At 38.5% G+C, this 13,828-nt stretch overlaps 1 protein-coding gene across 1 annotated transcript; it reads right to left on the bottom strand.

Annotated features, from left to right (window-relative positions):
• Positions 1-2,959: 2,959 nt before the first annotated feature.
• On the bottom strand, positions 2,960-11,335 carry LOC107692583 (serine/threonine-protein kinase SBK2-like). The gene is made up of 4 exons (XM_016491686.1): positions 11,111-11,335; positions 8,221-8,365; positions 7,910-8,112; positions 2,960-3,820 (listed from the first exon to the last, which is right to left on the bottom strand). The coding sequence occupies exons 1-4, from the start codon at positions 11,114-11,116 to the stop codon at positions 3,104-3,106; spliced, it is 1,071 nt and encodes a 356-aa protein (XP_016347172.1). The 5' UTR covers positions 11,117-11,335; the 3' UTR covers positions 2,960-3,103.
• Positions 11,336-13,828: the final 2,493 nt, after the last annotated feature.

The following is a 13,828-nucleotide window of genomic DNA, read 5'->3' as shown; positions in this document are numbered from 1 at the left end:
GTGCTCCTAAGGTTAATATTTTAAGACAACATGCCAGATTCACGTCATAGGGTTAATCTTTACAGAGACCATATTAGACCATATTAGACATTCTGTTTTAGGGCTGGCATGTAAATGTAAGGAAAGTTACCACTGCTGAAAATAAACAAATCCTGACTCCCTGGCCCACCACCTCCACAGGGATCAGAATGAATTTTAATTGGGGAAAACCCGCAATGCCTGGGATTGTGCAGTCCTGACCTGTAGCTTATCTGGTGCCTCCTTTAGGCCCAGTCAGACAGTCATCATGCAGTTGACACAACATGGCTGCATGATTTCCCAATGTCCATACTGTGCTATGGGACGATAGTCTAACTAGGTCGACAAACTGAGCACCAGAGGTTGACAACTGACAATTTGACATATGGTGGCATGGCAGGAGAGAGCCAAAGCTGAGCTAGTCCATCCACGACCTGACAACCAAACGGTGGAATTGTGCTTCATCATGCCATGTGGGGCGGCATGAGGGAGACACGGTGGGTCCTTGTGTTGACCACAAAGAGATAAGCGTGCCAGATTGTAAATGCAGTATAATATTCTAACCTGTTTATTGGAGGAATGTATCTCCTTACCCCTCCCCAAAAGAGCTTAACTCCCTTCAGTTTCCACTAAAGAAAGATCTCCTCGTTTTCATGGGTTCTTGTAAACATAAATTACTGTATTTCTTCTTTTGGATACTACAATTGGCTCTGTCTCACAGTATCGCTTAAACTGACATCTATAAACTGGGCTGAATGACAGTTTGTAATAGAAAGTTTATTGTAGTAAGAGGTAAACTGAGATGCTTAGGCATCATAAATCTGTTATATTATAGTAGCTGCGAGTATAAAACTGGTCTTTATACAAACCCAGGTTTAGAGTGACCCTCCAGTGCCTCTTGTAAATAGCAAATTGAAGTAGCAAATTATAGGCTGTGTTCATAGCATAGTGACATACTATTACTTTTACATGGAATTCCAGTTATGATGCTTTAACACAAAATTGCATTAAACATGCAAAGTAATTTGTTCCCCCTTTTTCCTGAGATGATAACTACAAACCGGTATTCCATACATACACACATACATATATTGTTTTTAAATGTAAAGATCATTCTTATAGTTATTTTTGGTCCATTGTATGCCAGTAGGTGGAGACAAGTCTTTTCAGGCTTAGTTAACCCTGGGCCATTCTAAACCCCAGGTTAACAGAATCCTGGTTTATCTTGCTTCATATTTCACATTGCTTATTATTTTCTTGGAGTTAACTGTTAATCCTGGGTATTTATAAAATGACGTTTCGCACTGTATATTCCTAAACCTTGGGTTAACGGTCTCATTTGCATATTTGCAGTGTCAATATCATTGATTGGACAAAGGCAGCATGCAACCTCTACATAATGACTCTAGCATTGCACATATTAATAGGTCTGTTAAGTTTTTCACTCCAACTCACGTGTTTTTCATCACCATTTGTCATTTTTTCCCATGAAATGCTGAAACATTTCTGAAACGTTTATACAGCATGCTGTTTTTCCGTAACTGTCCAAGCACATGAATTTCAGGCATGTGCAATATGTAATAATGACAGCTAGTGGTTGAAATGGGTACTGCGGTCTAAATTCAAAATATTGTTTCTCCCGCCTCCTCCTCAGACGTGACGCTCATGCGGGTTGTCAGATTGAGGACACACAACACTAACTAGTGCAACTGACAATGGAAGGTGACGAGCCTTACACTATAAGGTTATGAGTTGATTTATCCGCATTTTAATATGCCTGTGGTAATGCTTTTTAGGTCAGGTAGAATGTGCGATCCCTGACCCAGTTCGTTGCTGTCTTCCATGGCTGCAGTATGCTGTTTTCTGCAAACTGGCAACCCAGGCTGCCGAAATACTATTGGTGGAATAGTATTACTACAGAAATACTAGACATACTACAGGAGGAATCACAAAGACTAAAACAACAACAGGCATTCCGACACTGAATGCACATTTTCAAAGCAGAATAACTGCTAGCATTGTTTTTTCAGAGAAACAAGTATGTGAACTTAACATGTATCCTGAATATCTGCACATGTATTATGGTGTTTTTATGCTTTAGTACAGTAAAAAAAAAAAAAAAACAGCAGCGAAATGTGATAAGTATTCTGAGTGAGTCATTGAATCATTTACTAAGCCAATTTGTTCAAATTCACAGATTAATTCAGGAAAGAAACAGTTAGCTCGTAGATGCTCAGTGGTTCATTCTGCTGTGGCTTGGCTATATTTGGATCTGTTTTCAATGGACTGCGAATCTGCTGATTTTGTTAAAAGTAATCAGTATTTGCTGCTGTAAATGCAAACTATCAGTTTCATATGTTGACTGCTATTGATCAAGATTAGCCAGTCTGTATATTGATATGTTTGTGCGATGTAATCATTATCCCTGCATTCTGCTGAGGGTTGTAGCAGGTTCTGCTAAACGCGTTGCTGTCCTTGCAGAGGCGGACAGTAACTAAGTACATTTACTTGAGTATAATAATGTTTGAGCACCAAATCAGCATATTCGAATGATTTCTGAAGGATCATGTGACACTGGAGATTGCTGAAAATTCAGCTTTTTTGTTTAAAAATAGAAAACAGTTATTTGAAATTGTAATAATGTTTCATGTAACAATATTACTGTTTTTGATCAAATAAATGCAGCCTTGGTGAGCATAAAAACTTCTTCCAAAAACTTTAAAAAATCAACCCCAAGCGTTTGAATGGTACCGCATTTATATAATTTTAAATATAATTTTAAAATATATAATTTAATATATAAAATATATTAAAATATATTATATGTGACCAAATTATATATAAAATCTCAAATTTAGAATAATTATAATATAATTATATGTCATTTTTTTTTAATGCAATTATATTAATACTTCTACAATTGCCCAAACACTTTTTGGGGCCACTGTCCAAGTGTCAAGGTTCTCCAGTTTTATAATAAAACTATTTTTTTGATATCAAAAAATAATATTCCAAAATATAAACGCTATATAAAATCTTGAAAATAAAGTGCATCTATTTATAATATTGCTGTCGTGCACAAACTTTATCTCTCCCTCCGTCCCAATATCTCTTTTTCCCCTTCCACCCCTCCTCTCTCATGCATCTTCTTGGCCTCCTCTTGTGCCTCCTGCTCTCTCCTCATCTCCTCTTTCTCTGTCTTCAGTAACCAAGGTCCCCCGAGGTAAGACAGGATCTCATCAGGCCCGGAGCGAAGCCGGGGCAGCGGGTTCAGCAGCTTTCTCAGCAAGGTGAGGACGAATGAGCTTAAAGAGTCAAACTGCGGGGGCACATCAATTTCAGCCTCATTCTCCTCCCTCACAGTGTCTTGTGTCTCCTCTCTCTGTTTGATTCGGTTGAACCAGTCTCTGTACTTGCAGTAGGAAGGGTCATCAGAAGTGCTCTCCTCCCAGGGGAAGCAGCTCGTCAGCAGGCAGTACATGAGGATCCCCAAAGCCCAAGTATCCAAACTGGGTTCCACGGACATCCAGATGTCCTCTGCTTCCTCTGCATCGCTGACTGTCTTGGCGCCCTCCACCTCGGGCACACAGAAAGGGGAGTTGTACCACACAGCACGGACCTCGGTCCCCTGTGCTCGCGCCAGGCCAAAGTCGCCCAGTTTGACCCAGCGACAAGCACGGTCACACAAGAAGATGTTCTCTGGCTTGATGTCACGGTGCACAAAGCCAAAAGAATGGAGATGAGACACAGCACCACTCAACTGAGACATCACACGCTGTGCAGACTCCTCACTCACCCCCTCCTACAGAAAAAGAGAAAGAGATTGATTTTTATATATACTGATTATATAATTATTATTTTATAATTTTGTATGTATTATATGATATTGTTGTAACATTATACATAAAATGTTATTTTATAATAATAATAATTATTAACATTACACATAGTATTGTTTATTTATTTGTTGACTTGTATATTTATTTATTTATATAACACCTTATTTTTCCTTTTTTCCTTTTTATTGTTATTAATATTTGTATATGTCAGTTCACAGAAAACATCTTCTGATGCACGACCTTGGACACATCATCAGTGTTGTTTCCAGGAGTCACTGGGTGTTTCGGGTCTTACAACAGACACCCTCGTCCTGGCGACCCGACCGAGGCTGATCAGACCCCGGCCTGTGTCCAAGTGGCATTCTACTGCCCCCACTGCTCTCCCCTCTTCAACCAGAGCCATCTGGAAGCTTTTTCTGCTGCCTCCACGTTGTTACCTATGGCTCTTCTTCAGTTAACACCTGTTATGCCCAACGTACCGTAGGCCTTGCTCAGAGAGTGACTGGCAAACCCCCTGCTGCCCACCTCTACTGGCATACACCTGGTCCTCCATCCGTTCCTCCAACAATCCTCCACCAGTTCTTGGTATTTCTCCCTCTTTCTCTCTTGAGCCTCCTCCATTCTCTCCTCCCAGGGCACTGTCAGCTCCAACAAGATCAGTTGTTTTGTGGCCTCAGAGACCAAGATGATGTCAGGTCTCAATTTGGACTGGGTGATGTATGTTGGAATTTTCAGCTGCCTTTCCAGGTCAACTGTCATTACCCAGTCCCGGGCTGTGGAGAGCAAACCTCCTGAGCAGTTTTTCAATGCTTTCTCTGGCTTTTGTCCTTCCCTGATGAAGTGAATAGCCTTGGCTGCAACTTGGGTGTGTCGGCTGTCCTTGATCCCCTTACTGATTGCCTCAGCGATGGATTTGAGGACCTGGTCGTGCCTCCATCGATACCGGCCCTCACCCAGCGCCTTGGAGCAGCTGCTCAGGATGTGTTCTAATGTCCCTACTTTGGAACAAAGGGGGCATGCAGGTGTTTCTATTTTGCCCCATGTGCACAGGTTGAATGGACATGGGAGGACATCATAGACCCCCTGAATCAAGAACTTGATTCTCTGGGGGTTCCACTTCCAGATGTCCTTCCAAGTGATACTCCGCTCCATCGCCTGCTCCCACTTCATCCAGGCGCCCTGCTGCCGCATGGCCACTGCTCTGCTGGTTCGCTCTTCCTCGACTGAAGCTCGCACCTCCTCCTGTACCAGCCTCTGCCTCTCCTTTCCGCCGGCAGAGTCATATCGGGTCGCTCTTAGGCTCCCAAGTCCGGCTCTGCCTTGCGCCACTGTTCCAAGGATGGCCTTGTGCTTCAGCCGAGTCTCTACTTACAATTTAATAACATGCTACATTTAATTATCTTGTAGTTTTATGGTTAATATAAAAAATGTAATATGGTTATCCTTGTAAATAACTTTAAATTAGAGAGTTTAGAAAAACATTCCTAGAATTCTGTTCATCCCTCCCTTTTGCACAGACGTGTCGATGTACTTATTGCTCAACAGGAAGTTGGAGAGCCTCTTAGCCACGATGCTAAAGAAGATTTTGCTCTCCACACTGAGCAAGGAGATAACCCAAAACTGGTCGATATTCTCAGACTTCTCCTCTTTTGGTATACACACTCCCTCAGCATACCTCCATGGCTGGGTGATCTTCCCTCTCCTCCAGATCATCTTCAGGACCCTCCAAAGCCGATGTGGTAGCTTTGGGCAGTTCTTATACACCTTGTAGGGCACTCCACTTGGGCCTGGTGCTGAGCTCGATCTTGCTCTCCTCACCACTTCCTCCACTTCCCTTAGGCGGGGCTCCTTCAGGTCGAAGTCTGATGAAGGCTCTGGTGGTGTTATCAGCGCATCACATGGACCCAGCGGTTGTTCTCTAATGGGGTCACTATAAGTGGCCTTGAGGTGGCCATTTATAGCATCCTTGGAGCAGGTGAGGCGGCCAGCCCTCTTTTGGCCAAGGAGCTGCTTGGTCAACTTGAATGGATTGGCCAAGAATGCTGCCCTCTTCCTGGCTCTCTCCTTCCGCCTCCTTCTGTGGAACTCTGCCCTCCGTAAGGTCGAGAGTTGTTTCCTTAGGATTGCTCTCAGGTCCGCTAGGCCGGCTCTCTCAACTTCTCCCGCTGACTTGTATTGCTTCTTTAGCAGCCTGAGTTCTTCCCTGAGGCACTGGATTTTCCTTGCTCTGTGGCTTGGAGCATATGCCGATGGAGCAGGCTTGGATGCCTCAGTTCCAAATCGCTCAGCTGCAATGTTCACTATGAGGGTGGTCATTGTTCTCAATCGGTGGTCCACATCCCCCTTAGCTGTTACTTCCAGGACCTGGCTTACATCTTCATCAAATTGTTGCCACTCAGCTCTCTTAGAAGATTTGGGCCACTGAATCCTCGGCTGGACCAAAGGGGCACAGCCAGTTGTTATGACTGCAGCTTGCCGGCGTTGGAGGCCCTGTGGGTTGTCGAGCGATGCTGTTTCTTGGGTTATGGTGGCAAGTGAGCTGCTGGCAGCCGGTGTTGGCGACACTAGGAGGCTCTGGGCACTGTGGGTTGCCTCCGGGCCTAGCTCCTCCTGCGTCTTACCAGAAGTCGCTTCTGTGCATTGTGTCGTCGATTCCGCTGTCAAGCATCTCATTATGCGTTGATGGATTTTTAAACCCCTTTCATTCTTGCAGGTCCTGCCGCAGATGCACTGTATTGTCGTTGTCGTTATTCCTTTATCCTGTGTAGTTGTCCTTGAGTCCGTCCTATTGGGGTGCTCATCCTCCCCCCCTCTCGGGCACCCCTGGGGGTATCTTTCTTTTGTGGGTTTTGTAGCTTGCTTTGGGTTCTTCCTTACGGAAAAAGTGGTTTGGGCTGCCAACCCTCTCCACCCCTGGGCTGCCGTCTCTCCGGCCGTCATCTGTCTCTCCAGATGTCACCACCCTCTTCGTGGTTGTCACCCAGTCTATTCCTGGTTGTCACTGGTGCTCCCAGAGTATTTCAGTTCACAGAAAACATCTTCTGTCAATTTATTATTATTATTATTATTATTATTATTATTATTATTATATTGAATATTTGTTTATATCCATTTCTGGCACCTTATAATTTTCCTTTTTTCCAATAATATTTCCATTGATGTTTTATATTTTATTATTATTATTATTTCTTTCTTCACTTATTTTTTCTCATTATAACTAATATTGTTATTTATTTTATTTTTTTTATTCCACCTTATTTACCCTTGTTCAATATTATTACTATTTGTATATTTTCATTTATTATTATTATTTTGTAGAATAATTTGCCTATATATTAATGTAATTATATATTAATATAATTTTTCAATTTTAAAATTAATTTTAAAGTTTGTTTGTTTATTTATTAATTTATTTTATCTTATTTGCTTGTTTTTCATTATTGTTATTGCTGTTTGTTCAATTGTTGTTGTTGTTATATTGATTATTTATTTAAACATTACTGGTACCTTATTTTCATTTATGTATGTATGTATGTATTTTTTCCCCTTTTAATTAATTTGTTGTGTGTATTGATGCTTTGGAAATATTATTTATTCTAATACAGCCCAGTAAAAATGGAAAAAGTGATAAGATGACGGAAGATCTGTGTGTTCTGTATTTAATCTGCTCTTCAGCGGTGCACTAAGTACTCCCACTAAACAGCATTAATGTATCAAGGCTGATGATAGGAGCTGTTGTTTTTGGCAGGAGAATGAGAACAGGGAGTGAGGATATCAGACAACAAGTACGTGCCTGAATAATCAAAGATACATTGTTCCCTGGAAAGACATCACTACGAAAAATGCTCCGCACATCACGCATGCATCATAATTTCGGTTACAGCCCAGGGGGACAACCAGGACCATAGTCCTGGGCCCTTTAGAGGAGGAGCCACTATAAGGTTGTCTAATCGTCATCTAAATCACTTCTGAACAACTTGATGGTGAGTAAATGATGACAGAATGTAACTTTCTGTGAAATTAAAATCAGTCAATTCTACTGTTTTACTGACCTCTGACACGATGACATCATACAGGTCGCCATAGAGACCAGCCTCCTGGGCAAAGACATAGTGAGAAGGAGTGGAGTAGAAGATGCCTAGAGCCCGTGTTAAAGAAGGGTGTGTGCAATAGGAGACGGAGAGATTGTATTCCCGCAGGAAAGCTTGGAGAGTGGTGGAGCGGCGGGGGAAGAACTTCAGAGCCATTGGGGTTCCTGGAAGTTCAAGATCGCTAAAGTAAGAAGTGCTTGTAAGAAGAACACCCTGTCTTGTTTGTCACAGTGCTCAAAATGAACCAAACAGGTGAGCACAAATCAACTGACCTCTCCTCTGATGCACCGCCAGCATCACCTTGCCGTACGAGCCCTCTCCCAGCTTTTTGATGAGCTTGAAGTGCTGTGATGTCACCAGTGATGTCATGGACTGAGCCGTGAGGTAGCACAGGTCGTCCAGTTCTTTAGGTGCAGTCTGACAACAAAACAACAGCAAAATTGTAATCATGCAATGATCATTTTCAATCAGTAAGCTGTGTGAAGCCTCCACTTTTGTTTTATGTAATCTTTGTAAAAATTTACGTTGACAATTATTAAAAATAAGCTGATAAATATTTTCATGTTATAACCGATAAATAATCAGTTATTCAATAACCAGTTTTTAATCAGTTATTTTAAATGCAAATAGTTGAATACAAGCATCTCAAATTTATAACACAGAGTATAAAACATGGATATCCATTTATTAATATTATAAATCCTAATAAGCCATACCAAAAAAGTAAAAAAAAAAAATTAATAATCATTAAAAATAAATAAAAGACATACAAAATAATAAAATTTATTTCTTTTTGAAAATCATTAGTGTTTTTAAAGATTAACTTTAAATGAATATTACATGACTGCAAAGGTACTCTAAATAGAAAATGTCAATTTGTAATTGAACAAGCACATTTAAATACCCAATATCGACCTATGATCTCTAATATTAACAGATCACCAGTATAGTATATATTTTGTAATAATAATTGGCTGACAGTACATTATCCCACTTATTATATGGTTGCTTACCAAATAAATAAATGGGCATGAAATTAAAGAAAAGACAAATTGGTTTCTTGAGACAATGATCAATTAGACAAGTGTGCCTTGTATTCCACAGAGTTGTGTAATAATAATAATAGCTGAACTTCCCATCTGTCAGTTCTTTCACCAGCCTTCACCTTTATGTCAGACAGAGAATGGTCAAACAATACCATAAGCCCATTAACACCTTGACGGCCCTGATATAGCTTGGGTGTATATTACAAGTGTGTTTTAGATAACACACAGCAAGCAGCTCATGTTTACATTACACCCTATACGTTTATAAGGGACATTTGTTGATTAAAGTTCCTAGAAGTGTGTGTCACCCCAGTCCTATGTGCGTCTGTGTTCGTGTTTTTACTATGCAAGTCTATGTAACCTTCACTAACGCCATGCAGCTGAGGAGCAGCACCATGCGCTTCCAGAACCATCAAAGAACATGTAATTGTGGTATTCAGTTACGACTTTATATGTCTGTGACGTAGGCCCGGTGGAGTGGTTGTATGAGTGCATTGCTAGGCACTGAGAACAGCCTTTATCTTACTGATAGACGTCTCTGGCAGTGGCCTTTGATAGTAGACGTGCAGGCTCTAGCTTGTTACATTTTCCATGTAACCTTCATGTCTTTAATGTACAGTAAGACTAATGTTGATTTTAAAACTGAATTTTAAGAATATTCTCTGCGTTTTGTTGTTAGGCATTACCAACTTTTTTAGGATGTTACCCATTCAACCCCTTGTAAATCCGTTTTTGAAACCATATCACAATTATCTAGCATTGATTAACCATTCAGAATACTTTTGAAAAACAAAAGTATAGTAAATACTGCAATATTGGCACATAGTGGCTATCTATCTATCCATCCATCCATCTGATTGGTTTTAGTCTCTTAAGCTCACCAGTAATAGTGTGAAATATTATTACAATTTAAAATAAAATAACTGTTTTCTATTTGAATATTTAAAATCTATTTTATTCCTGTGATTCAAAGCTGAAATTTTAGCAGCCATTTCTAAAGTCTTCAGTTTCACATAATCCTTTAGAAATTGTTATTATAAGCAGATTTGGTGCTCAGTTATTATCAATTATTATTGATAGTCAATTAATATTAATGGTTCTTATTATTTTTTATTATTTTCTTAGAAACCTTTGATAAATAGAAATTTCAAAAGAAGATAATTTATTTGAAATCAAAATCTTAAATAACATTCTTAATGTCTTTACTGTCACTTTTATTCAGGTTAATGCGTCCTTATTTAATGTGACCTTTTTTTTTTTTTTTTTTAAATCTTACTTAATCCAGATTTTGAATGTGTATCATGGTTTCCACAAAAATACTAAGCAGCAAAAACTGCCTGCAATATTGTTAGTAAAAGAAATGTTTCTTCGGCACGAAATCAGCATATTATAGTAATTTCCAAAATAAATTACTAAGTCACTGAAGACTGGAGTAATGACTGCAGAAATTTCAGCTTTGCCATCACAGGAGTAAATTACATTTTTTAATATATATTTTAAATACAAAACAGTTTTTTAAGTTGTAATAATAATTCACAATATTACTGTTTTTTTTAATGCATCCTTTTTGAGCAAAACATACAAAATCTTAATCAGAAACTTTTGATCAGTATTGTACATATATACTGTGAAACTCAACAATCCTTTCCCATTTAATTGCAGTGACAACCCTTTTTACTTTTGTATTTCAAAATGATTTCGAATGGGTTATCAGTGACATGCAATTGGATATGTGCAGTATGTGCAGAGGAGAACGGCTGGAACGCTTCATATTAACCACGGGTGTATAACATGGCTTTAAAGGATCTAGCAGGATAAAACCTGAAATGTTTTTCAGTCATGATTTACTTCTGTAAAGCTGCCATTCACACACCATTAGTGAAATCAGCAATGAATGTTTTCATTTGTTATATATTAACAAGTGGTGTTTTGTGAATGGCGGCTTTAGATTGCATGGCATTTCAGGTTTAAATCCTACATACAGCCTATATATATGTGTGTGTGTTATTCTTACATATTTTTATATTATTTATTCATTTCTGGTAACAATTAGGTACTAGTTAATGTGTGTTGTTATGAAATGGAGAATTGTCCATAAGAGCAGTATTTGACTCACAGTCATTGTCCAACGCTGCAGGTTTTTCAGGACGTCTTGGAAACAGTCAGTATCTCTCTCGCTGTCTCTTTCCCATCTGTACAGGACTGAGATCTGAGTCAAACTGTCTGTTGCTCGTTATCAACATACAACTGAGATCGACAAGCAGTTAATCAGATGTCACCGTGCGAGTGTGGGTGTCGGTTGCTACAGAGTATTTTTATCTCTGTGCTCTCTCTCTCTCTCTCTTGATCCTCAATGAGTCTGACGGCCCTCACTCATGCCTGCCACCTTCCTCTGTTCTCTCTCTCTCTCTCTCCCTCGCTCTCCCCTTTTCCCTTTAAAATACCTCTGCATGTTTCCATCCCAGATAGCCATGTACTACAACAGTGAGGTATGCAGCCCCTTCCCAGACGTCTCACTCGCTCTCTTTCCTCTTGTACGTCAGTAAAGCGTCCCAATGTGTTCCACCTGTCAGTCAGTCTATCTGCAACACTTTATTGAGTTCCTGCTGTTCACTGCAGTCTCTTTCCTAATCCTCATCTCTCTCTCTTGATCTCCCTTCTTCCTACTAGTGCTATCACCTTCATACTTAGTAAATTCCTCCTACTGTGCAGAACAGCAGCTCTGCTGGATCAAGTGAGATTGAAGAAGATAACAAGACATTTACAGTTTTGAAATCTAATTACTCCTGGGCTCTTGACCAAAGCATTATCATTGTGATATAGCATAATGTCCATTTTAGGAAGTATTTAAAAATACACAGTCCAATGTGGTAGAAATCTTTTGAAAGAATAAAAATTATCCTAGTGTAATCAGTTTACTTGGTTTTGGACTGTGACATTACCAGTCACGCATATTTGTTATTCATGTAAACAGTTGAAAGTATTTTGGAAAAATGAAATTAAAAAAAATCTACTTACAAAAATAATATATGAAATGTAGTCTTGGGTATATGTTTTAACTTTACATTTGGATGAGCTATATTTATATCTTTATATATTAATCACAGCACTAAAAGACTTCACAGGATGCCTCTGGTTTAGATGATTGCTTTAGATTTAATATAATTTAATTTACTCTGTGAAGATGGTAACCTAAAAACACATACATGCGTACATAAATAAATAAATAAATTTTCATTTTTATTTTTATTTTTTTATTTTTATTTTTAAAGATGGGCATTTTATTTTTTCAGATAAAAATAAATGCAATTGCTTAGAGTTTTGGTTTTTAACACATACTGTTCAAAAGTTTGGGGTAGGTACATTTTTTATGTTTTTGAAAGAAATATCTTATGCTCACTAAGGCTGCATTTATTCAATCAAAAATGTAAAAACAGTAATATTGTAAAATATTATTACAATTTAAAATAAATGTTTTATATTTTAATATATTTTAACATACACTTTTGTTTTTACTGATGACAAAACTTTACCATCATTAGTGATCGATTTAAAGCATTGTTGCTAAATGCAAGGAATCATTTCTTTAAAAAAAACCTAGTGTGCCGTGTGTAACTTATTAATAAACTACTTTTTTAAAATAAAAATTACTAAATTTAATGACTAATTTGTAACATTCTAACTAACATTCTGTTAATGAGTGTATTACGTTAGACAAAGCTCTGAAGTTCTAAAGTGTTACAGCAAAAATAGCTTTTTTTTGTGGAAACAGATCACGTTATGTAATGTCACGTAATAAATTGACTGCTATTTTCTAATAGTGCAATGGCTACTGAAATGAAACTATACATTCATTTAAAGGGGTCATATGATGCGATTTCAAGTTTTCCTTTCTCTTTGGAGTGTTACAAGCTCTTGGTGCATAAAGAAGATCTGTAAAGTTGCAAAGACTAAAGTCTCAAATCCAAAGAGATATTCTTTATAAAAGTTAAGAGTCGGCCACACCTACCTAAAACGGCTCGTTCTAACACGCCCCCACATATCTACGTCACTATGTGGAAATATTAGCATAATGCCGCCCAAATGTGCACGCAAAGAAAGAAGGCGTGGTTTCAGGAACAGCAGTCGTGTTGATGCAGCCATGTCAGGGAGACGCTGTGTTTCAGTGCGAAAACAAAAGCACTTTATTTGGCCTTCCGGAAGTAGATGCATTTAGGAATCATTGGTCAAGATTTATTTACAACAGAACAGCACAACCCAGATGTTCGAATTTGTGCAACGCATTTTATGGACGATAGTTTTTTTAACCTAGAAGAGTACAAGGCTGACTGTGCACAAAAGCTATTTCTAAAAAAAAAAGAGGGTAAATTCCGACTTTGCTATGCCGTGTGTAACTTATTAATAAACTACTTTTTTTAAATAAAAATTACTAAATTTAATGACTAATTTGTAACATTCTAACTAACATTCTGTTAATGAGTGTATTATGTTAGACAAAGCTCTGAAGTTCTAAAGTGTTACAGCAAAAATAGCTTTTTTTTGTGGAAACAGATCACGTTATGTAATGTCACGTAATAAATTGACTGCTATTTTCTAATAGTACAATGGCTACTGAAATGAAACTATACATTCATTTAAAGGGGTCATATGATGCGATTTCAAGTTTTCCTTTCTCTTTGGAGTGTTACAAGCTCTTGGTGCATAAAGAAGATCTGTAAAGTTGCAAAGACTAAAGTCTCAAATCCAAAGAGATATTCTTTATAAAAGTTAAGAGTCGGCCACACCTACCTAAAACGGCTCGTTCTAACACGCCCCCACATATATACGTCTCTAT

Source organism: Sinocyclocheilus anshuiensis, unplaced genomic scaffold, assembly GCF_001515605.1.
Source record: "Sinocyclocheilus anshuiensis isolate Anshui unplaced genomic scaffold, SAMN03320099.WGS_v1.1 scaffold831, whole genome shotgun sequence".
NCBI lineage: Eukaryota > Metazoa > Chordata > Actinopteri > Cypriniformes > Cyprinidae > Sinocyclocheilus > Sinocyclocheilus anshuiensis.
Note: the sequence above shows the minus strand (reverse complement) of the source record. Positions and strands in the feature narration are given on the sequence as shown.

What these genes read in the sequence shown, in the direction of transcription:
- LOC107692583 (XM_016491686.1), bottom strand. An exon ending in GGCGGTGCATCAGAGGAGAG is followed by an intron (nt 8,113 to 8,220) that starts GTCAGTTGATTT and finishes TTGAACTTCCAG; the next exon opens with GAACCCCAATGGCTCTGAAG. An exon ending in ATGATGTCATCGTGTCAGAG is followed by an intron (nt 3,821 to 7,909) that starts GTCAGTAAAACA and finishes CTTTTTCTGTAG; the next exon opens with GAGGGGGTGAGTGAGGAGTC.